This window comes from Toxorhynchites rutilus, chromosome 1 (genome assembly GCF_029784135.1).
Source record: "Toxorhynchites rutilus septentrionalis strain SRP chromosome 1, ASM2978413v1, whole genome shotgun sequence".
Classification (NCBI taxonomy): Eukaryota; Metazoa; Arthropoda; class Insecta; order Diptera; family Culicidae; genus Toxorhynchites; species Toxorhynchites rutilus.
The window spans coordinates 200,820,756-200,846,831 of record NC_073744.1 but is presented as its reverse complement, the minus strand read 5'-3'; the positions used below and the strand labels follow the sequence as shown (position 1 = coordinate 200,846,831).

The 26,076-nt window shown below is 37.0% G+C and overlaps 1 protein-coding gene and 1 long non-coding RNA gene across 8 annotated transcripts in view; both read right to left on the bottom strand.

Moving 5' to 3' along the window:
- Window positions 1-2,032: 2,032 nt before the first annotated feature.
- LOC129763376 (uncharacterized) lies at window positions 2,033-2,866 on the bottom strand. Its single transcript, XR_008740898.1, has 3 exons — window positions 2,667-2,866; window positions 2,389-2,598; window positions 2,033-2,154 (listed from the first exon to the last, which is right to left on the bottom strand). It is a non-coding gene; the product is annotated as an uncharacterized LOC129763376 (long non-coding RNA).
- A 2,635-nt stretch (window positions 2,867-5,501) lies between these two features.
- LOC129762945 (uncharacterized) overlaps window positions 5,502-26,076 on the bottom strand; it is a 169,943-nt gene continuing 149,368 nt past the window's right edge. For 6 of the 7 annotated variants that reach the window (XR_008740758.1, XR_008740756.1, XR_008740757.1 and 3 more), the window contains 3 exons: window positions 18,908-18,925; window positions 16,408-18,610; window positions 5,502-15,028 (listed from right to left, as the gene is read on the bottom strand). Coding sequence is in view for 1 of the 7 variants with exons in the window: in XM_055761577.1 (XP_055617552.1) it covers window positions 18,412-18,610; window positions 18,908-18,925 (217 nt within the window). In the remaining 6 variants the exon portion in view is untranslated. Of the gene's footprint in view, window positions 18,611-18,907; window positions 18,926-26,076 lie in introns of all 7 variants that reach the window. The other variant, XM_055761577.1, reaches the window with a different exon arrangement.

The following is a 26,076-nucleotide window of genomic DNA, read 5'->3' as shown; positions in this document are numbered from 1 at the left end:
TATCATGGAACAATTTGCTTTACAAAAATATAATTATTAGAAAATGAACCTTTTCATTTATTTTCACAACTGCAATCTATGGAATTCCGTAAGTAGTCACACATAAATTCCACTTTTGACGTAGGACTACGTCTTTCATTTCTATACCGGGGTGTAAAATCAAAGTTTCGAAAACGAAAGCGTTACGCCGGAGACCGAGATTTTGAGCGTTAATAGCTCCTAAACAACTGAACGAAATGGTATGATAAACACTTCATTCGAAAGATAAAATGTCTACGCGTTATATACTTGTTACTTTTTGATCCAAAAACTTGTTTCAATAGTCTTAAAATTGCTTTCAAAACAGGCTATTGAAATCACCAATCGGTATATAAGCGAGCGGCGCTCGGAAATCCACTCAGTTCTAATTGAACAGCGATTGGAGCATGTTGTCGCTGTTGTGGTGAAGCTCTTCGTTTATCATGAAAGCGCGAATGAACGGTGTCACCAAGAGCCTGTTTGTGCACCCTAGGCCAGAAGGGAATCTATCAGGAGGAGAGTGATGCCACAAACGGTTCCCTGGGAAGACATCGCTGCACACACATACACGCGCGGCTATTAACAGGTGGTTATCGAGTTGGCATTAACCACTGGTGGGCTTCCAGTATCGAGGAAAATGTGGAAATATCTAATCGTTACTGAAAATAATCTGCCAGTTCCTTTGGGAATTTTCAAAATATATTCATGTGAAAGAGTTTAATTGAATGTTTTCTATCCATGTAACACTGTGACCAAATACATTTGGTTTTGTGGTTTTTCAATCAATCGCAATTAACAGGATAGCTTCAGAAGATTATTCTTCCCCATCAGTAGGATATTTCCGTATCCAATATTGGATGCATAAAACCTTGTGCCTCCAACGTAACGCTCTCGTTTTCGAAGTTCTCCAAATATTCATTCATTCAGAATGAATTTAGATTCAACTTCATACAAATGAACTCTAAATCAACGATAGTCCTACGTCACCCTTGCGGTTATACCATAGATATAACCTACTTCCTGTTTTTTAAGGAAAACATTTTTTTGACGTAGGACTACGTCTTTTATTTCTATACTGGGGTGTAAGTTCAAACTTTCGAAAACGAAAGCGTTACGCCGGAGAACGAGATTTTGAGCGTTAATATGCTTGTTGCTTTTTGATAAAAAATTTGTTTCAATAGACCTTAAATTGCTTTCAAAATAGGCTATTGAAATCACATGAATCGGTATATAAGCGAGTGCCGCTCGGAAATCCACTCAGTTATAATTGCGCAACGATTGAGATACGATCGCTGGAATGGATGGGTGTTTCCCTAACACATACTTCAAAACCATGGAGCCAGGGAAAATCGGCATTGCAAAATAGATTCAAGCTGCGGGTACTTTTGTACTCGCTTGCGTTCCTGGAAATCGGAATGTTTCCCTAACACAGATTTCAAAACCATGGAGCCAGGGGAAATTGGCATAGAAAATTATATGCAAGCAGCGAGTACTATTGTACTCGGATTGACTATGGATTTGATATGGTATGATACGGTGTAGTGGATCTGATCAAAGTGGTTTTATATTACATATCGAAGAAATCACATTTATAAAAGCAGCGTTATAAAATTATTTGTTTACGAATGCTGCAATCGATCGTCGTTATTGGGAAGTTGGGATTGTTGCGAAGGGGGTCTTATTTTCGCTGTGTAATTCCGAGGAGGAATCCATTTCTTCTCAATCGTTAATAATCCTGCTCCGGACCAACGATGATTCCAATTGTCGGGGTTTGGGGAGTGGGTATTATTTGCGCTGGGTATTTCCGAGGAGGAATCGATTCCCCTTTAAATGTTAATAATTCTTTTCCAGCTAAACGAAGTGGTGTGATAATCACTTTATTCGAAAGATGAAACGTCTAAGATTTCTATGTTTGTTACTTATTGATTGCTAAGTCAACGTTAGTCCTACGTCCACCTTGCGGTTATATCAAAGATATAACCCGCTTCTAGTTTTTTATGTAATTCTTTTTTAGTGTCGATTTCTTGTAGTAGCGGCGTCAATAGCATTATTGTATTGGGCCACCACCTTTGGCCCTGAATTCTCGCTTGTTGTGTGCTAGTGTTTATTTACTTTTCACCTCATGTCAATCCAAATCTGTAATTTGAAAAAATCATTATTGTTTTGCAAGACATTTCAGCTTTAGCATATGGTATAGAAAGTTCGGTATAGTATAGCAATAAAAAAGAAAATTGCTGACAAAAGTAACACGTACTAACATACGCTAGCAGGAATAAGACATTTTTAGGTAGGAAATTCGTTTGATAGTAATTCAAATAATATGATAAAATTTACTTATGAAGTTGTATGTATCGTAGAAGAAACACTTACTTTCTGGCATTCTGAACCAAGACGCATTGATGGTCTCAGCGCATTAAGCTCCTCACTAAATTCCTCCAACGTTACCTTAACCTGGATTTTATTTGAACTTCCTCCACAAATACCTCGAGCAATGTTTACATTCGCTTCCATTGGTTCAACGAGTCGTTCAAACAGGTGGTGATTTGTCTGTCCACTCGTTTTCAGCCACTGAAATATGTGCTGGAAATAAGTTCTGCATTGTAAATTATAACTTAATTAATATGAATAATGTTGGATTGAACAATTACCTTGTATAGACTATTCTGGCAGCACCGTAAAACAAATACTGATCAAAACAAACGAACATGTGTTGAAAATTGCATATATTCAAGCGTTTCTGAAATGTTTCCTAAAGGAAAATATCAGGGACGCAAACCAAAACAAAATAATTCTCTGAAGATATGCAACAAGTGAACCAAACAACTCGAAAAGTTCTGACACTTGCATCGATAGCTATCACTCGCTCGGTGCTATCGAATTGCTCGATTTCTATAATAGTAAAATAGATCTAACGAGCAAAATTCTTATCTCCTCGATTTCTATAATAGGGCCCAATGATCAACACTGGACATCCTAATGTATCCTTGGGCCCTATTATAGAAATCGAGGAAAACAGCTCGATTCGTTACTCTGCTCGAATGTCAGTGGTGGTTGAAATATTTTGAAACGAGTTTGAAATGTTTCACAAAGCACTATAGAAAGGATGCCAAATCTTTTTTTGAGACATCTGCTATGAAAATTATAAATATCTATATTTCCAAAAGTGTTAATATGGTCATGTTTTGGCGAAAACTGATATTCCCTCAACGAATGAAGCTTAATAGGCGTAATGCATAAATGGATGTGTACTAAAAACGACATCATGGAACAATTTGCTTTACAAAAAATACAATTATTAGAAACTGAACTTTTTCATGTATTCTCACAACTGCAATCTATGGAAATCCGTAAGGAGTCACGCATGAATTCCACTTTTTTAGCAAAACAATTTTTTTACATGTAATTTTCTTTTAGCGTCGATTTCTTGTTGTAGCGGCGTCAACAGCTTTATTGTATTGGGCCACCACCTTTGGCCCTGAATTCTCGCTTGTTGTGTGCTAGTGTTTATTTACTTTTCACCTCATGTCAATCCAAATCCGTAATTTATAAAAAAAATCATTATTGTTTTGCAAAACATTTCAGCTTTAGCATATGGTATAGAAAGTTTGGTGTAGTATAGCAATAAAAAAGGAAATTTCTGATAAAAGTAACACGTAATAATGTACGCTAGCAGGAATAAGCAATTTTTAGGTAGGAAATTCGGTTGATAGTAATTCAAAGAATGATAAAATTTACTTATGAAGTTAAATGTATCATAGACGAAACACTTACTTTCTGCCATTCTGAACCAAGACGCATTGATTGTCTCAGTGAATTAAGCTCCTCACTGAATTTCTCCCAATTTTCCTTAACCGGGATTCTATTTGAACTGCCTCTACAAAAACCAAAACCTCGCGCAATGTTTACATTCGCTTTTATTGGTTCAACGAGTCGTTCAAACTGCTGGTGATTTGTCTGTCCATTCATTTTCAGCCACTGAAATATACGCTGGAAGTAAGTTCTGCATTGTAAATTGTAACATGATTAATATAAATAATGCTGGATTGTACACTTACCTTGTAAAGACTATTCTGGCAGCACCGTAAAACAAATACTGATCAAAACAAACGAACATGTGTTGAAAATTGCATATATTCAAGCGTTTCTGAAATGTTTCCCAAAGGAAAATATCAGGGACGCAAACCAAAACAAAATAATTCTCTGAAGATATGCAACAAGCGAACCAAACAACTCGAAAAGTTCTGACACTTGCATCGATAGCTATCACTCGCTCGGTGCTATCGAATTGCTCGATTTCTATAATAGTAAAACAGAGCTAACGAGCAAAATTCTTATCGCCTCGATTTCTATAATAGGGCCCGTAATTTACATTGATCATATGATAATTAAAATTGTGATTTTGAGTAGTATTCATCATAAGTACCAAGTTTCAAAGAATCGAAGAGGATTGGGTCAGTAGTCGGCTGATTGTCGTCCTATTCGATCGAAAAAAAAACAATGTTCAACAACGAAGTTCGCCGGGTCAACTACATACATGTGTAAAGTTCTGGTGACCCTAACTGAATGATAGTTTGCGTGGCTTTATGGAATGAGCCGAATATGATTGATTAGTGATTTATTGTTGTTCTCGCAAGAACAATACACTAGCCTTTGTGTCTTTATTGCCAATGTATGTGATGCATCACTTTTTCCAGACGCACACACAGGCGATTCAATGTTTATACCACCATTGAAAACGCATAAAAGCCAAAATACTTACGTGTGATTGACTCATTCACGAACACTCTCCACCTAACGGTATGGGAACCGACGTGAAGTATCTTCCATTGAGTCTCCATCTCGAACTTGAGAACAAATATTAAAAAATAGAATCGCTCTGCGGTTTAACATCTTCAATTCACATCATTCCTTCCGCAGCATCGGACAGCTTCCGCATTTTATGTTTGGGCCATTTTTCGGATTAAGTGCAACCCTAGTCAGGTATCTATTTTTTAGACAATAATTTTGTTTATTTCACTTTTTTGTTATTTTTTTTCAGTTACTTTTTGTCAATGGTTTCACTTTTATTGTTTGACGTTTCTGATATCTAACTTCAATGTGTGTGTCTGTGTGTTTTAGAGCTTTTGTATATATACGCAATATGTTTTTCCTCTATATAGTATATCTGTATATATAGAATATATAGATTCATAATAATTTCGCAAAATAAAAGAAAACCAATGCAAAAGCTTCACAAAGTTATATTTTTTCTCAGTTTGTCTTTCCTGGTTCGCTTCGCATTTTGCGTTTATGTGTCCGCAAGGCGGGGAAAAGGGCAAGAGAGAACGCGGAAATATATATTTACAACACACACGAATGCGAATGTTATTACCTCAGATAAATAAAAGAAATGGGCGTGAATTATTTACGTTGAACGCCACGTTCAAAATAGACGGATGCGTGGCTCTGGCGACAGAAATGGAATAACAACAGATGGAGAAGCGTGGTGTTTGTATCTGTCTTTTATATTTCTAGACGTTTTGTTTGGAGGTTCAGATAGGTGTGGGTAAATAAGCTTCTGTTTTTGAACTATCATTATAATGTGACTATTTGCTTCGTCCACAAACAGACTGTATTAGATGCTTTGATTATGCGTCCCTTTTTTGTATGCATCGATTTGAGTTTATTTTGTAACCTTATTTAGAGCTCTTCCTATGAAATTTAATTACACTTTTTCATCTTGTGTTGTGTGTTTATCATAAATAGTGACCCTTCAGTTAAACTCTATATATATATATATGGGTGAGTGTGTGTCTGTGAGCGTACATTTATGTATGTTAATGTGTGAATGAATGATTCTGATTCAACAAACAGCGAAAGCGTTTTGTAATGATTAAAGCAGGCGCGATAGTCTTTTGATATTTGTTTGTTTGTTTAACAATTCCTATCGGAAATCGTGGAGGAAATAAACTGTGCGCGCCCCTTTCAGAAAGCTCAAACTTTAAAAAACACAGCGAATATAATACATTCTAGCTAGCAAATTGTGGTGCGTGTACTTACAGTTGTCTTCAACACAATTTGATCCGAAATTGAGCCCACAGTAATCGGGATATGAGCTAAAACAATACAACAATTAAGTGTAGAACGCAAGTAATGGTCGAATGGCGTTTTCATTTTTCATGGCACTCTATGCGTTGCGTCAGGATTGTGTTTTGACGCGCATCGAACTAGAGGAATTTGTTTCGGATTCTCTAAACGCGATAGATGAGGATACAAAAGCCAAAATAGAATACACGTCGAGAAGTTGGTGACTAAAGTAAGAATCGCTGTATATTATTTTGGAGAAAATTAACAAATGCACTTAACCCACCTTTCGATTATCATTTCGTCGTTTGAATTAGAAAGTAAATAATGTAGATATAATCCTAGCATTGGGGAACGAAAATCTATGCGAATATCGTACACACGTTCGCGGTGCTAAAGGAATCGTGTCTTAGTTTTACGACTAACTACTTCGAGGAGAAACTTAAGATAATGGTACAGACACAAAACACAATACAGCTAATAATTTGCAGAGTGGATGCTCTGATCACATTTCGTTATTCTTTTTCTTCATTCGCTAAAAACTATTGAGTGTACACGTGTTTCGGAATATCGTTTGCTAAGAATAATGTTCTAGAGAAGTTTCCCCGAAAGGGTCAGGGAATGGTATAATCGCCATCTGTCGTCGGAAGGAGTTATTGATGGTTTCATCAAATTGGGAATTCGGAGGTTATGGAAATCCGCCTGAAGGTATGCACTATGCACTACTTGAGCATTGTGTGCAGTTTTCCTTTAACCGAATATATATCGAATTGTCAATTTGTTTTGAATTAGTCGCAGTGGAAGATGAATATTTTGTGAGCAGAACTTTGCCCATAAAACGTATGTTTTATAATAATTCAGAGTTTTACACATCAATAACCTCCCACCTAAAATAAAAGGTAATAAATATTGTGAGAAGCTTTAAAAGCACTCAAAGCAAAAGAAACAACCTATTCTTACAACGGTTTTCCAAAAAAAAAGCTTTCAACTGAGAAATTTTGAAATAAGAGTGCACTCTCAAGTTTTCATTATGTTTTTCTTAACAGTGACTAAACAGATGTTTCCAGCTTTTCTAGGTTGATTTAAATTGGTTTCACAGAGTAGCAGATCTTGAAAATAGCTCAGTTTTTTTTTATTTCAGTCGCACTCGCATTCTCCAAAACGTCTTCTTCTTCTTGAATGGCGTTAACGTTCTCTGTGGAGCTTTTGCCGTCTCAACGAATGCATTAACTAGCGTCATTTATTAATACTTAGTTGAGATTTCTTAAGCCAAATAACACGCCTTCAATGTATTCCGAGGGGCAAGCTCTAGAATACGCGTGACCACAGTGCAAGTCGAAGGAAATTTCTCTGACGAAAAATCCTCCGGCCAGAACGGGAATCTAACCCGAACACCCGGCATGATAATGTGAGACGCTAACCACTCGGTCACGGGTGCACCAAAGCGTCAAAAACACCAATTGGCGTTCGCATCAGGCACAGAAGATACTTAGCATCCCATTCTGGTTGGTGAACGACTGAACTAAACGTATCTATCCCTACCTCCCCGCGAAGCTGACTGAGGTACGAGTAACCATAGTGAAGATCGGGTAATCAACCCCGGTGGGATTTTGGTCGTATGCTGACAGGAAAGAGAGCCTATCCGAGCATCTGTTTGCCATGGAGATGTGCCTCAAAACAACATCTGTTCCCCATGTCAGGGGCGGCTGACCGTTCTCTTCGTACTAGCGGGGACTCTAAACAGATCTGTGCACGATGGTCCTCCGGCGAAACTGGGGGTTTGTGTAAGCCCTGTATTCTTTCGGAAATATTGAGAGCCCTGCAATTTCAATATCGTAGCGAGATCATCTCAGCAAACAGAAACACAAATTGACCACGTTTTGATCGACGGTTGGCATTTCTCAGATATCATCTGAAAAGCAGCAATTAGAAGCACGTCATCGGGTATGAACAACGAGGACAACGGAACGAATGGTTTAGCGACGAGTGCCGAGCGCTTTTGAGTGAGAAGGATGCAACCCAAGCAGCCATGCTGCAACGAGCGACTCGACAGAGTGTTGAACAATACAGATTGTAGCGAAGACAGCAAGCACATCTCTTTCGAAAAAAAAATCGGTGGGTTATAACTATGATATAACCGCAAGGTTGACGTGGAACTACCTTAGCTTAGCAATCATTTGTTTGTATTGATTGAGTTTTTGATTGAATGAAACAATTTACGAATTCAACTGAATTCAATTTAATTGCTGTGTGAGTAAAAAGACTGAATAAATGCCATGTAAGGTCAATTCATACATTGTGATAGATTATGTTCTCCACTACAAGTGAATTTAATGACAGTCCCTTTACGTTTGGTATGATTCCTAGGACAAAATATATGAACGGAAGAATTATCAAACGATTATTTTATTTTACATTTCCCTCTGAAGTTTGCATCTCTCAAGTTTACGTACTTCTCGAACCTAATCTAATTTGCTGGATTTGATGAGCTTCAGGCACTCAGTTTCGATTTTGACATGTACGTCGAACGCATATTGTATAATCAATAGGCGTTATCGTAGAAAATGGTTATCAATATTTTGCCTAACCATCAAATGATATGCGTAGAAATTCAGTGAGTAGAGGATATGAAGGCATATCCTTCAATGCAATCTTGAATAACCGAGCCAAAGCGTTGTGTTCGTAGCCGCTTTTGTAATTCGTGTTAGGAGAACGCTTTTTGGAGTGCAAAACAAAACATACGTGTGCAGAAGTATTACCGGCTTGCATGAATCAATAACTTCAACTTCTACTTTTTATACTACAAATGCTTTAAACTTGAATGTTCATTCGCCTCTAGTGTCTGCACGATTTTCCCAGGTTCATAAGTCTAGAAGACCGTGTTAAGGCAACATATTCTAAACTGTACAAAGGCAAGCGAATATAAAAGATCTCGCATTTTGCATTTAAAGCCGATTTCCCCGGACACCTTGCCAATTTCCACACGCTCCATGGATTTGAAGTCTGTGTTAGGAAAACAAATTTCAGTCGGAACAAAAATACCCCCGACTTGCACGTATTTGCAATGCCGATTTCCCCCGGGCACCTTAGTTTAGAAATTTCTGTTAGGAAACAAAAGCTCTCCCTACTTTCATGTATTTGCAATACAGATTTATCCAACCCTGCTTGGTTTTGAAGTCTGTGTTAGGGAACATGTTTCGGTGAGAACAAAAGTCCCCCTACTTCCATGTAGTTGCCATGCCGATTTCCCCAAGGCTGCTTGGTTTTGATGGCTGTGCTGGGGAAACAGTAATTCGGGCCAATCAAAACGAGGCAGTTAGGGCGTTTAGATAACGCTTAACGTTTTACAATTATTCAATTGTTTATCTAAAGAAGAATAACATTTTATTGGCTGCGATAGATGCGTAGAAATATTCACTATCGATTGATGCAAACATCTTTCCGATCCAGTAAGAAATGTTTGAGTTATAAGCATTCGAAATCTTGCATTTTTTCCTGCATGTTCTGTGTTTAGGTTTTCATTTTACCCCCTATATATTCCGGTAAGACGTAGTCCCACGTCAAAAGCGCCGCTAGGAAGAGAAAGACTGTGAGGAGATGAAGCCGCTGTAACGTTCTCTGGGAATCGTGAAAGTTATTCAAGAAACTAAACGCTTCCCACGAAGGCTTTGTCCCGCGGGCTGAAATGTACAGGAACAAAGAAGGAGGCATCTTGACGAACGAACGCAAGGTAATCGAAAGGTGGAGGCGCCACTACGATGAACACCTGAACAGCGCGCAGGAATCGGAATCAGAATCGTTTGACTCACAGGGGACTTCGACAAGATGATGGACTCTCCTGTCTGCTCTTCAATGTGGCGCTGGAAGGTGGTATATAGAGGGCGGGCTCCAACATGTGGGATACGATTTTTAACAAATCTAGATAGTTTATCTGCTTCGCCAATAACATGGACATAATCAGAAGAGCACATGCGACGGTAGCGGACTCGTATACCCGACAGAAACACGGAAGTTGCGCCTACTATGGGCTCCGCAAATCCGCAAATCCCAAAGGTCCAACGAACTCCGATCCCGTACAAAGTGTACCATGTATAAATCCCTGACACTTGCACCGATAGCACTCGGTGGATGTTACCAACTTTGCTCGGTATATCTATAATAACAAAATAGAGCTAACGAGCAAAATTTTTATTGATTCGAATTACATCCCAATACTTTTGGAAATTCGGGCAGCGCTAAAAGATTTCAATTCTTCTACAGTAGAATTGGCCAACAAACACCTATACCTGCCGAGTTCTTCGACGAATTTAAAGAAAAAAAACTAGATCGTAGCGAATATGTTCAGCAACTACATAAGATTTCTGATAATCTGAAAACAATCTCGAACACAGGTTCTTCGAGCAACAAATATTCCAGGTTTGCAAATATGCATTTATGCGAATCGATTGAAGAAATCGTTATAGCAACCATACGAACGACCTTCCGAGGTTCTAAAAAAAAGATAACTAGTGTTTCAATTGTTAGTGGTGGAAAAACGTTAAAGAATATCTGGTCGGTGTTCAGTCAGACCGGACCGGAAGTAACAAAATAAGAAAAAATGAGTTAATAGTAGCAAACAATCAAGAATTTCCCAACCAACTTTCCACTTTTATCAGATCGAACTTATGTTACAAACCGTCAGGTTTGTGGCATAAATTTATTTTGACTGCTCAGCGAAAAGTGATAACAGTATGCAGTCAGAGTGGACCAAGTGTCTACGACCAGAGCGACTAGAGAGAAACCATGTTTTTCTGTCAACCACAAAATGGAAGGAATTTCAAAAGAAATATTGGATTTTTCCGCATCAAAAGGCGACGTCCTTCAATGAACACGGAAAAGTAACTCATATTGGAACACAATGTATATGCATTTCAGACAATTAATAGTGATTGAAAAGTTGATCGAATATATTATTATATCTTGTTCAGACAGAGTGAACCAAGTGTCAGAGAGAAACAAAAATCGCAATTACGGAACACTTCCTAATCGATTCCATATTCAAACGTGGTCTTTCATTGACTGCAAGTACCCTTTTTCAAAATCACGCTAACCCGTTCGTCGTTGAAGAATATCGAAAAAACGAGAATTGTAAATTTTGAAGTACATACTAATCGAGTTTTTTTTTTGGTTTGGTTTCTACTGTTTAAAATCCATTTCCACTGCGTACTGAATAAATTATATAATTTTATCACCAAATTCTTCAGTCAGAGTGGACCAAGTACACATACCCAGTCGTAAAACCCTCTTGATTGACCTTTAAAAGGATTTTTTTGTAATATTATAACTACACAACCTTGTTAAAGAGTAACTAAGAGCGGTAGGAAACCAATTAGGGAGAATGATTAAAAGCTATTGAAATTACACAGCCTCAAACTCTGAGTTTGACTTACTCGAAATCATAATTATGTTACTAAGTCCGGTCTGACCGAACACCGACCATCTATAGTCCAAATCCGTAAGCAAGATTATCACCCTTATTCTTGTTTACGACCGTATCTGACTTTCGTTCGAAAGACTAGATTCGAAAAATTTCGAAAAATACTTTCTTGTTTTCGTACGAATCCGTTCGAACAAGACCTTTCTCGAACATAAACATCAGATGCAAGATTTCATGCATCAATAAAATTTCATACAAGATTTCATCAAAGCAACGGTGAAAGTGTCGCCCATACAGTGGTCGTTCGTTAATTTTGTCGGAAAATCAACCCAATTATTGAATTTTACTAACTAGACTGTAAAACAGCAAAAACAGTAATAAAAAGTACACAAATAAATGAAATATTAATAATGTTCATGAATCATATTCATAATCCTCAATGACTCAATTCCTTCTATAATAGATTGAACAGCAGAATCAGTACGACTTAAGCTCAAATTATCCGAAAAACATGAATATGTACTGATTTAACAATCGAACGGAATTCGCATGAAAAAAGTGACGTGAAACCACGTGAAAAAACACATTCGTACGAAAACTAGAATGGCCGATTCGTTCGAATTGTTCAATTTTCGAAAGTTCGAATGAATGGATTTGATTCGTACGAAAACAAGAATACAAATGGTACATTCTTTCGAACGATTTCTTTTCGTTCGAAAACAAGAATGAGGGTGTATATATGTGCCTCATTGCGATCGAATCTAGCTAAAATTTGATTTAGAAAAGGGAAACGCGCTCGGATTGACCAGCATCTTGCATCAAATATACACTCACGCACACAACATCCTACACTCGAACAGTTACATGAGATCAGAGATCGAAAATCTCGTTCAGCTGCGAGATAAGTATTCAGTTAATCAATCTAGTTCTCGATGAGTAGTGCAATGTTTAAATTTTCGTCTCTCCCTTTTCATCGATTTTTTTTACGAAGGATGTAGAAGAAATCTCTCTCTGAAGTCCAACGAAAATGCTTTTTCGTCTCACATTTGGTCGGTGTTAAGTCAGGCCGGACCATGTGACATTTTTATGATTTCGAGAAAAATGAACTTGAAGTTCAGTGTGCTCTGCAATTTTCAAACCATTTAATATTTTCGTTCAGTATTGTTCTCCGAATTGTTAGCTACTCTCTGGAAATACTTTGACGTATGATAATTGTAATAAACATCTAGTATCGCGCCAAAAAAGGCAGTTATTTGGCTCCCTATACGTACATAGTCCACTCTGACTGAATCAAATGAACCATTCTTTAGATTTGGTTCACTATCCATGAGGTACATATAGAGGTGGAGTAGTAGGCGAAGTGTATCTGTATTGGCAAGCAAAATATCGTGTCGTAATTATTTGCATTCTATATGGAATGTATATGGAAGAAACAAAACAATATTGAAGGTACTCACGGTTGCATGATAATTTGAGCCAAAATTCTCATGAAATCATTCAACTGGTTGTTTCCTAACAGGTGACAATTATATCGTGGCTTATTTCGATTATTCATGTGGTAAAAAGGTCCAGAGAGCAGTCGAATGCTTAGTTCTCGAAAGCAGTAACATTTTCGGTGAAATTCTGATTGATTGGCGATTATCACCTCACAACATACACACCGTCACTGAGAGCCTTCGAAACATCAACTTCATAACGATAAAATAATGAAACTTCGTTTGATTCTATGAACGTGGGGGAGTGAAAATGGCACATGGAAATATCACTTTTATCCGTCTTTTTCGAAGTGATTTCACAAATATTCACTTCACGCTATCACATTAGCCTCATATTCAGCTGGAGATCTACACAAATGTACGTTTTTCATTGATAAATTACTTCCTGAAAATATCATTTTCACATGGATGCGGTGGGCAATCAAAGATAAACACAACGACTGACGTCACTATTTGCGAAATATTTATGGCAGCGCATGCTATGTCGCTCGAAATTCGACCATCTTCATTACCTTTTTTCCAGGACATTGGTTCCAGCCGTATGACACCCGCCATGTTTTTGGTGCCAACATCTCCAACGTCAAAAGTATTTGTTTTCTTCAAAACAGCGATCCGCGTTGACGGCATTGAGCTTCGTTTACTAGTTTAGGGGAGCGTCAAAGAATAGCTGATTTGCAGTCGGAATGAACGTTTTCAGAATTAAAATTATGAATGAAAATTAGCTTTTCTATATCGAATTAGTATTCTATTTAAATTAAAAACACTTGAATTGCAGGTGGGGAAAAGGTCTCATACAAAAATTGTTTGTGAAGATAACTTTATATTATAATAAAAAAATTCAGTTACAATGTTGGAATTGTATAGCCATATGGTTGAATGAAAGTCAGAAATACATGTTTCAAGTAATTAAATAACATGATGTGAAAATTTTCATTCAAATTTTAAAATTTAAAAACCGGCTTCGCGTCTTCTAATCTGATAGAGATCACACTAACGAGTTTAGGACCCAAATTATGGCCCTAATTCGAAGTCGCCACCAGACGTCGACACAATGCCACTGTCGTCGCGAATTACCAGGGGTACGACTAAAACGTCAAATCTCTCATATTGCCAGTGTACCCAATATTGCTGCGGTTCACTGACATTTTGGTTCTATCAATTACTGTTGTTTACAACTCGGTCCGGGACGGCGCCAGTGGTTGTATGGTTAGCGTAACAGCCTCACAATCCGATCGGCCTGGGTTCAATCCCAGCTGGCGTCGTTGGGATTTTCTGAGGCGAAAAATCTCTGGTTACGTCTTCCTTCGGAGCGGAAGTAAAAGAAGTTGGCCCGGCTCATGAGTTGTTGAGTCTGATAGGTAGGAACAGGTGGAGTCGCCTCCCTGATGTCGGTGATTGGCACTAAAGTGGCGGAAATAGGCCGACGAAAAATAAGCGAAGATAAAAAAAAAAAAAAAAACTCGGTCCGGTTATATAGTCGAATAGTGGCTAACTTTAAACTCCATGTTGAATGTAAACACCTCCATGTGAAACCGAAATATGAAAATCGCTCATGCAGTTAGAATAAAGCAGCGCATTTTTCGATTTCCTCGTATCCTCGTATCCTCGTAAATGATATGTTGATAAACAAATGACGCCATATTGATTTTGGTTTTGGGTAGCCTATATTCAATTGATGTCTAACCCCTGCGAATTAGCAATTTATCACAAACTGACATATCGTGATGTCGATGATGAACTTTTTCAGCAGAGGGATAGTGAGATAAGCGGTGACGGTAGGTAGAATGAGATAGCGAGAATCGTGCCATACATCTGATTGGTTCACTATGACTGAACAATTTCGAAATATTTCTCAATCAAATAACAGTTGTGAGTCAAAGTGTGCCATTGTATTATGGAAATTAGAGTGAGAAGGGCTGCGTAAACATTTGGTTGCGTTCAGCATAATAGTCTCTGCCATCTACTGCTGTCATGGATATAATTGCACGGCTTACATTATAATCGAAAAATCAAAGCCAACTAGACCAACGTTGGCCTGTTTTGCCTAGTGATCCCCGATTTTTGAAATTAATCGTTCATCAGCTAATCGAATAGTTTTCAGCAGTTCGTTATTCGATACGATTAATCGACCCAAATAATCGATTAATCGCAATACTGAGAGAAATAATCCGTCAGACTAATATTTATCATTTGCTAGAAAGCCATATGGAATCAAAAATATGTTAATTCCACCTGAAAATCAATTATTATCCTTTACGCTCCCCTAAAGTCGTAAAGAATGCTCAATTCGCGTTGACGGCATTGAGCTTCGTTTATGAACTTAAGGGAGCGTTAAAGATAATGATTGATTTTCAGGATAATGTGCGATTCACATAGCACGTTACGGAGAAGAACGTCTACGTTCCGTCAACGTCTCCACCAATTCACACATGCAGTCAATGCTTCCACCAGCACCGTCACGTCAAATGCTAAACGAATGATTTATTTAATTTTATTCATGGTGTCGCCACCTACAACAATTTTAAATTGCAATGCCCTCTTTCAAATCAGCATGCCTAGAATCAGTTCTAAATTTTAAAAAATTCAATGAATGATTCTCATTGAATTTTTCAAAATTCAATTATTCAATTCAATTATTTAAATGCTTATACCCCGTAGTCCGACCCTTATGCAATAATAATAATAAATAGAATAATTCTTTCAACTAGTCGCGAATGATTTTCACTCCGAAATTTGGAACTAAGAGATATGTTGGCATAAAAAGTACAGTAAGTTACTTGTAAAGCGATATGCTGAGGCGCCACTCAGTGTCGCATTGGAGTCGGTTTTGACCAGTAATAGGACCTTTGCGACTGGTGGCGACTTTCAATGTGGGGCCATAATTTGGGCCCCGAACTCAATGTTTACAAAAATATCCAACTAGAGGTAAAAATGTCCAATTAAACGTGTTGCATCACAGATCTGTTCAATTAGCTTAATGTCGATGTAGATGTAAATTACTTTACAATCAAATCAAAACAAAAGCCGAGACACAAAGCCCAGACAAAAACCAAACGAGCCGTGCGTCTCCGTCATTATTCTTTTGTATAAACCCTGCCGGTTCTTTTTCGTTGAACGTATGCTGACGGGTCGTTACGTTGCTGGTGTATGTGAATGTTTTCATGAGAATTGCATGGTAGAATCATTGACGTATCGTGACGTGACGGGACGTGAACGTGACGTGTATGTTGTATGTGAATCGCACTTAAAACTGCAACGGCCGTACGTTTTTTTCTCTCAGCGTTTGGATCGATTAATCGACGTAAATTATTCGTTCGCTTCGATTATTGGTTGTGCAGTATTCGTTCGATTGATAATCGATTTCTGTAGGAAGTATTCGATTAATCGATTAATCGAACGATTATCGGGGATCACTAGTTTTGCCTAATCAAACCAGATCCGTGGGTAAAAACGGGTGTTCTCCTTCTTAAGTAGCGAACATTTCGATCTCTGCATGGGATCGCATGCATATGAACTTGATTCCAACAGTCTCCAAGCATCGATTTAGCACATCCTGACACCTTTAATCAGAAATCTCCAAATGTACATCACTGACTTCATAGCAGACGCGTTCCTCATTCTTATATTCTGCGGCCCTATGTTCCCGATTACGCAAATGGTCTCCAGCTGTACGGTACTTGATTTTTGTATCACCAACAGCCAGCCAGAAAGCGGCAATGAATTATTCCTGCGTTCGAAAGTATGGCTTATTTTCAAACCGTTCCGAAGCAGAGTCTCAAAACTAAATCATACAAACGATGTCATAATTGATATTCACGTGATGAGAAAGAAATATATTGTACCGCAAAATCGACGACTGAACGACGACTTAGCGACTTAGGAAAATCTGGAAAAAAGCGAAAACACAGAGAAACTTTTCTATGAAACCAACCTAAACCATACATACTATTTTCAACCGTAAATTAAATTCGAGTCCCTCTCTCTTCAATTCGATCCTTAGCGAATTCAGTCGTTTCGTTCGAAAAAAATAAAATAAAACCATATCTATACAAACTTATAAAAAAACCGATATACTGTGTATGTGTGTGTGTGTTGATTGGTGTTGATTTGTATTGGGAAGGATAAGGGAGGATAGTACAGATAATATTATTCATTTAGCGAATCCAGCATAGTATTTACTGCTGCTACTCTTATTGTATATTACTACTAATCACTAATCACGCGCGCGCATACTCGAAGAAGTAACCTGCTGCTGCTGCTCTGCACAACCCACTCTTATTTCTCACTTCCGATTGCATATCATATATATATATATATAAATGTGTGTGTGTGTGGTATCCTTAAAACTAATGACTTAGCTTGCTTGGGTTATACTTTCACTCTCTCCCTCTCTTTCTTTTTGCTCTGTCTGCGACGTTCTTCCCTGTTACATTTTTCTCTCCCTCTGCAGATCGCACTCAGATGTGCGTTGGAGATAGAAAGATTTACGCGAGCCTAATGATGAAAATAAACGTTGTAATCATTGTTATGAAACGCTACAGAAGCTTTCGGGGCCCTTGGATCATTTCTCATCGGTAGAGTAGCGGAGAACATGTTTTCACGTTTCAAGATATTACAAAAAAAAAAAACATCGAGTTATTTCTACGTATTCCGTTTCGCTCTCTCCCTGTCGCTTGAATAACTCCACTAACAAGGTTTCTGTTTGAATTTTATTGTTTTGTCCTTTCTCAAATAACTTAACCGCAAAACAATAACTGGTGTTTTATTGTCTGATATGGCTGGTTGTGGGAACTCCCAACTGCACCGATTGTTGGGATTTTTTTATTTGCAAAATACGCTGAATTAAGCGAAGAAGAAAACACAGGATGTGTTACTCCCATCAGTACTTCGCGTAGATTTATGTTCAGTAGTTAGAGCGAAAAACATGAGTTCTGTTCACATATCAGACAATTAACTGATATCTCCATGCTTTGCAGTTCAGCCAAACGACCTAAAAAAAACTAAGGCCAAAGCAAAAACAAGCCTTTTTAATGGAGATATTCAAACGACAGAGAGAGCAAAACGGAAGCCGTAGAAATAACTCGATATCATTTATGCTTTGTTATGCTTTGAAACGCGGAACAGGCACGATTCTACTCTACCGATGAGAAGTGATCCGAGGACCCCCAAAACTTCTATTGGAATTCATAACAATGACTACAGCATTTATTTTCATCAGTAGCCCAGCAAAATCTTTCTGATCATTAATGCACAACTGTTATGTTATCTGCGATGTGAGATTTATTCTTAAATAAATGTTGAAACTATATTTTTGAATAACACAGAGAGAGAAAAGTATAATAGGGAGAAAAGCTGAACAGATGAGGTACCCCTACTTACTGCTTATTTCTAAACCTGCCTTCCCGCTTCCCTTTCCTTTCAGACTTTATTGGGTCCTCTTCTCGATGATTTTATGACTGGTTTACAAACAACGGCCGTTGCTTTTGGTTTGCTGATAACAGGAGTCGTAGTTGTCCTCTTAGCAGTCGATTTTGTTGTTGCTGCTTGTAATTTTGGGATTGCGGTTGACGGCGTCGTCGTCGCGCTAGTTTTACTTTGACCGGGTCCATGCGGTATCCTTTTGGTGGGGGGAGAAGCCGCGAAACATTGTTGTGATTGACGATGATAAGCGTCGTGGTTGGTTGGTTGATTGGTTGGTTGATTGGTTGATTGATTGGTTGGTTGATGGGAGCGCAAAACGTGGGATGGTTAGAAAGAATGAACGCAAAATCGGGACGATGGTGTGGTTAAAGATAGCAAAACGACAGCGGTAGAAGATTTCGAAGAAATATTGTTGTGGGAGAAAACAAAAAAAAAAAGAAAAAAGAGAGGGTTAAAAAATTGTTTTCGATCCGTCGAGATTCAATCAGTTCACCGTGTGCGTGTTGCCGGCCTGGGGATATAAGAAAGAAGGAAATAGATGAATTTGTGTACATTCCCCGTGCAAACATAAAAGTGTCGAATCCCATCCATTAGCTCGAAGCACAGCACCATGTTTCGATTTTTTTTATGATAAATTATTCTTTCTTTTTTCGGTTGCAATAATTTTCCTCCAAAAATGCTAACACATAATATATCCATGAACGAAAAAAAAGCATCACAAAGCATTTCCAAAAAGCGAGAAACAAATTTCAGAAAACGAGAAAAAAGCTCAGAAAATAGGGGAAAACAAAAAAAAACAGGAGAAAAAAACTCTAAAAACAGAGCAAACATATCTAAAAAAACGAGAAAAAAATATTTGAGAAACGATACAAAAGATTTTCATAAAAAAAAAGAAAACATTTACAATAAACAAGAAAAAAAAACATCTCCAATAAATGAGGAAAAACATCGCCAATAAAAGGTGAAAAATATCTCTAAAAATCATGAAACATCCATCTACAAAGAAAAAAAAGATAAATAAAAAAAATCTTCAAACAACGACATTTTTCCAAAAAAGAAAAAAATAACTCCAAAAGGACGAGAAATTATTCAAAAATATCTCGAGAGAAAAAAAAATCTTCAAATAAATTAAACAATTTCTCCAAGAAAAAAAACAAAAATATATCCATGAACGAGAGAAGATATGATGCTGCGTATCTTTAAAAAACGAGAAAGAATTCCTCCAAAAAGGCGAGAAATTTTTTTTCGGAAAAACCAAACATAATATATCTCTAAAAATCCTTGCAAATAATATATCCATGAACGAAAGAAAAGCATCGAAAGACCAAAAAAAATGAAACGACGAAAAAGCCAACAAAACAAAAATATCTCCAATAAAAAAGAGTGGATTACTTCCAACAAACGAGAAAAAAATATTTCCAAGAAACGAATGAATATATCACCGAAGAAAAAAATCTAGAAAAATAATGAGAACAAAACATTCGCAAGACGAGAAAAAGAATCTGCAAAAGGTTAAACACAATTTGCTCCAAAAATTAAAGGAACAAAAATCCTATGGAAAGCTAGGGAATATGGGCCCGAACACGAACGTCACTTCATGGTGAAAACGAAATGAATTGTATGCAAGGTTATATACATTTCAGTTCGTTTTCACCGTGAAGTGACGTCTGGTAAAAAAAGAAAAACATATCTTAAAAAACCAGAAAAAAAACAAAATGTCTAAAGACGACATAAAAACTTTTCAAAAACTTTTAAAGTGAAGAAAACTTCAAAACACGAAAACAAAAGAAATAAAAAACGAAGATTTTTTTTTCCGAAAAACAAAAAAAAAGTCAGCGAAAAAATCTTCAAATAACGGGATTTTTTTTTAGAAAAACAAAAAAAAGATTCCAAAAAAGGATAAATTTTATTTTCCCAATTGATAGAAAAAAACTACAGGAAAATTTTCCAAAATCTCCAAAAAACGAGAAAATAGTTTTTCAAAAAAGCAAAAAAAAAAATCTGAAGTGAGAATACTCAAAAACGCGAAAATATTCCAAAAATACAAAAGAAAAAAATCAAAGAAACAACAAAAAATATCTACAATAAAAGAGAAAATATATCTTCAGAGAAAAGAAACATAGAAATTCAAAAAAAAAATATTCGAAAAAACGGGAAAAGAATTAAAAAGACGAGAAAAATCTCCGAAAAGTGGAAAAAATATTCCCTCCACAAAACCAAAGAAAATATCTCCAATAAAAAAGGAAAATATCGCTAAAAACGAGAGAAATACATCAGAAATACCAAAGAAAACAAATCAAAAGTCGAGAAATATGTATAAAAATACACAAGTAAGAAACCTCCTATAAGACAAAACTCAAGTGAGAAATAAACTCCTAAAAAGGAGAAATAAATCTCCAAAAGACGAGAGTTTTTGTCTTCCAAGAACGAAAAAAAAACTGTAAAAAGCGAGAAAGAATAAACTTCAAAAAAACAAAAGATAAAATATATCTTCTGAAAAAACGAGAGAAAAAAATATTCAATCAAAAGAACTCCAAAAACCAAAAAATTCAGTTCCAAATAAAAAAAGAAAAATGCGAGAAATTTACTCAAAAAAAAAAAGAAATTTAAACTTTAATAGGAAAAAAATCCTAAAATAAGGAAAACCAAACAAAAAAAAAGAGATACTCTTCAAAAAACGAGAATTTTCCAAAATTCAAGAACATCTAAAACACAACTAAGAAGGAATTGTTTGTGCCAAAAAACTAAAGAAAATACAGCAGAATCCGTTTATTCTGACCCCGCTTATTATTACGTAACTGGACTCGGCAAACGTTGTTCTGCCATATAATTTTTTTCTAGAGAATATTTTGGTTGATAAAAATAACAAATATATTCCAAGAGAGTTTGTATGTTATTGTTCAGATCTGTAAAATTGATCTAAATGATGATTTTTACTGAGAAACATACATATGCGTACCTCTTTTTTCGAATTTCCATTTTTGTTTAAAACCAGCTGACAAACTAGATATCTCCAATCAAAGATATAATAATGAAATAAAATCCAATAAAAATAAAATTACTCCTACGAGAAAAAAGTCACAGAAGGGTTGTGTCCGAGACACGACCGCATAGTTGACGTAGGATTCCGTTAGACTATCTGTTGATTTTGGATATGTTTGAAAAATTACATCGTTCAACTCTTTGATAATGATATGGTGGCCTCCTGAAAAGGGCCGTTTTGTTTGGTTGTTGGGTATTGTTTGTTCACTCCACCAGTGTTTACCGAGTTATGATGACAGAAGGACGGTAAACACTCGTTGGATTTTGCGTATCAGATAAAAGATACCGAAGTGGAACGAGATTTGATGAAAACCACCCTCTGTGATCCTAGACGAGATGCCTTTTGTGTTATGTATGATGAAATAAAGAAGAAAAAACTCACCAATGTTATATAAGATAATTATATAATTTTTCTCATCAGTAAAAACATGTTACTTTAATATAGAGAAAACATATTTGAAATGGAAAACCCAATTCGGATCTAAATTGGACTAACAACACCTAATACTATATGTAGAGCAATAACTTTTTTAAATATTTCTTCACTTTTCCAATTTACCAACCCCCCCCCCCCCCCCTCCCCCGGATAGACTTCCCTTGGGTGAAAATGAACACAACGAAACAGACATGCTACCATATGCCATTTTACACTTACACTTGTGCTAAATTTTTCACATTACACGATCGGTCATTGATATGAAATTTCACGAAGCAACCAACATTGAAGTTCCGAATTTAAATTTTATTTGCTAGAATTAATCGTATCACTCGCCTTACTTGCAATAGAAAAATGCCCCCGACTTTCATGTATTTGCAATGCCGATTTCCCCCAGGCAGCTTGGTTTTGATGTCTCTGTTAGGGATCCGCCGCATGCGTCATCAATTTCGTCCAATCAGAAGTGGGTATTTCCATTATGATGAGGGGTTGAGATTTTTCACTTGTTCGATAGTTAGGTTCATGACAAATATTATTTTCTTCAATATAAAAAATTGTTATGGAGTGCCGAAATTGATTGACGCAAAAATTTCATTAATTCATCATGAAATTACTGAGCAATAAGCGTTTGAAATTGGACAATTTTCACGATGTGCTCGTTTTTGACTTTCAATTTGTACCCCAATATGTTCCCGAAAGACGTAATCCTACGTCAAAAAAATCTATACATGAAACATAAAATAACGTCTCATGCAAAACGAGAAGTGTAAGAATATCAAAAACGAAAATATGTCTGGAAAACCATAATTTAAAAATGATAAAATTTTATCATTTTTAAATTAGGTTTTTTTCAGATATTATTGCATATTCAAAAATGAAAAATATTCTCAACAACGAGGAAAATATTTTAAAAAAATCACATACAAAAAAGTCCAGGTATTTCAAAAAGGCACAAGGAAAAAACGAGAAGATAATATCGCTAATATTGGGTTGGGGAAAAAGAAATGTCGTATATCGTCAATATATGGCAACACTTAAACATATCTTGTGTTGTACTGATCGCATCGGGTCATACTTAACGGCATTTTAAAGACGACAATCTGTGCTACAAGTGTCATTTTGACAGTGTTGTGATTGTCCTTTTCAGGCTCATGTTATAGCGCTTCAAAGATGGAGTCCACCAAGCAAGAAATTCGCCATATTTTACGTTTTTACTACCTGCGAGGTAAAACTACAACGAAGGCGGCCGGAAAAATTCGTGTAGTTTATGGACCCGATACTGTAACGATTCGCACAGCACAGCGTTGGTTTGATCGATTTCGTTCTGGTGTAGTGGCTGTCGAAGATACACCCCGTACTGGTAGGCCAATCGTCGTGGAATCCGATAAAATCGTTGAAATCAACCACTCGCACGATTGGCCAGGAACTGGGTATAGACCATAAAACCGTTTGGAACCATTTGCAGAAGATTGGATTCCAAAAAAAGCAGGATATATGGGTGCCACACGAGTTGACCCAAACAATCTTTTAGACTGAATCAACGCCTGCGATGCACTACTGAAACGGAGCAAACTCGACCCATTTTTGAAGAAGATGGTGACTGGTGATGAGAAGTGGATCACGTACGACAACCTAAAGCGAAAAAAGTCGTGCTCGAAGCGCGGTGAGTCGGCTCAAACCATCACCAAGCCCGGATTGACGGCCAGGAAGGTTTTGCTATGTGTTTAGTGGGATTGGAAGAGAATCATCCACTATGAGCTGCTCAACTATGGCCAGACCCTCAACTCGGTTCTCTACTGTGAGCAGCTTGACCGTTTGTAGCAGGCGATTGCCCAGAAGCGGCCAGAAATGATCAACAGGAATGGTGTTATTTTCCACCAGGACAACGCTCGGCCTCACACATCTTTGATGACCCGCCAGAAGCTACGGGAGCTCGGATGGGATGTCCTATTGCACCCACCGTATAGTCCGTACCTGACTCCAAGTGATTATCATCTCTTCCGGTCCATGCAAAACGCTCTTGGTGATACTAAGTTGGCCTCAAAAGAGGCTTGTGAAAACTGGCTGTCTGAGTTTTTTACAAATAAGGAGGGGGGTGAGGGTTTACAAGGGGGGGGGGATAATGAAGTTGCCTTCTCAATGGCAACAAGTTTGCGAAAAAAAGGGCGCACATTTGACTTAAATTGGATAATTTTAAGTATGTTAAATAAAGCGTCAAATTTCGATCAGAAATACGACATTTCTTTTCCCCCAACCCTATATGTATAACAAAACAATTTATCTCCATAAAACCAGGGGATAGTAACTTCAAGCGAAAAAGTGGGACCGATTCGAGATTGCTTTTATGTAAATAGTGAACTTTTTTTACACTCTAAAACTTGAACCGACTTGCACTGACAACTGAATGATATTGTCAATTTGTACGAGATGCCTCAAAACAGCTGGGAATAAATATTGTTTATATACAGTAAGTTACATTTAATGTGACGTTTAGATTATTGGACAGACCTGTAATGTGACACGTTTAATTGGACATTTTTGTAAACATCGAGTTCGGGGCCCAAATTATGGCGCCACATTAAAGTTGCCACCAGACGTCGACACTGTACCACTCACATCGCCAATGTTCAATTAAGGGCCAAAATCGCCTCCAAAGCGACACTGAGTGGTGCCTCGGTATGTCGTATTAAATTTAAATTACTGTATTATGTTGTTATTTATGTTCGCATCATAAGCAACAAACACACATTTATTTTCCACTTGCAACAGTATTCACGACGATTGGATGGATGAATATACGACTCCTACATGCATCTAGTACGACTATTGTCATGCGTATATACGATTTACTACAGACAACACAAAAACGAATGGTGGAAAACGTTCTTGATAATTATGATAATTATTATAGATTATTGTAAATACATGTATGTTTGGAATATTACGTTAAAAATTATTTTTAAGTCAGAATATTTCCGGTTTTAAGAAAAGTGAAAGTTAAAGTTGCTTTTTTTATTTTTAACTTTTAAGAACGAAAGATTATCTGTTTGCCGGGCTTTTGAGTTCTGATAAACATGGTGACAAAAATAAATTAGTTCAACTTAGTCATTCAATTGCACTTAACTCAAAACTGTAAACATGAGATTATGAACTTGACAAACCAAGCTGCCAAGTATGCCAACCCAGCAAACATTAAATCGTATAACTCTCGTATATAGAGCATCGAATATCTAATATTTTGGGTGGTATATGATGCGCCCAAATAGCATATACAGTAAGTTACCTCTAATCCTCGACATACCGAGGCACTACTCAGTGTCGCATTAGAGGTGATTGGCCTGTAATTGGACATTCACGATGATAGTGGTACAATGTCGACGTCTGGTGGCGACTTTCAATCTGGGGCCATACTTTGGGTACCAAACTCGATGTTTACAAAATATCCAATGAGAGATGAAAATGTCCAATTATTTGTGCCCCATTACAGGTCTGTCCAATTAACTAAGTGTCGAATTAGAGGTAACTTACTGTACATGCAACATTTATTATTATAAACATTTATGTTTGTACAAATAGGAATTAATCAATTGACTTTTAGGGATATAAATGTTTGATATGAGTGCCCAGCAAACATTAAATCGTATAACTTTGCACATGATAAGTTACATATAATTTCGTATCAAATCACAATCGCATAAAATATGAATCAAAATATCGATCATATATATCTAAAATCGCATAAAATGCAAAAACACGATTTTCCATGTCATCGATGGATTGAGTGGTTGCAACGTTGTCGTATCAAATCGCATATCAGTCCAAAAAGCATCGCATATCGTTATATACGGCTTTATATGCGTACAAAATATGGCATATACGTATATCGCCTCCACTTTTGTGTGTATATGCTAGTTATCTGCATCATATATCATACAAATATGTCTTGGTTATATGTATATCGCCTCCAATTATAGCTATTCATACGACTTAATGTTTGCTGGGTGGTGGCGACGGTTATAAAATTGCTCCGATGGGATTTGAACTCCGGTTGTTTGCATTATCAAGCCGCAGCTATCTCGTACGGCTATCTGAAATATGATTCTAGGGCAATTAAAGTTCTTACATATGATACGAAAGAGTTGCACTCGGATACTTCATTCCTGATTGTTTATTGTGCTTTAGTG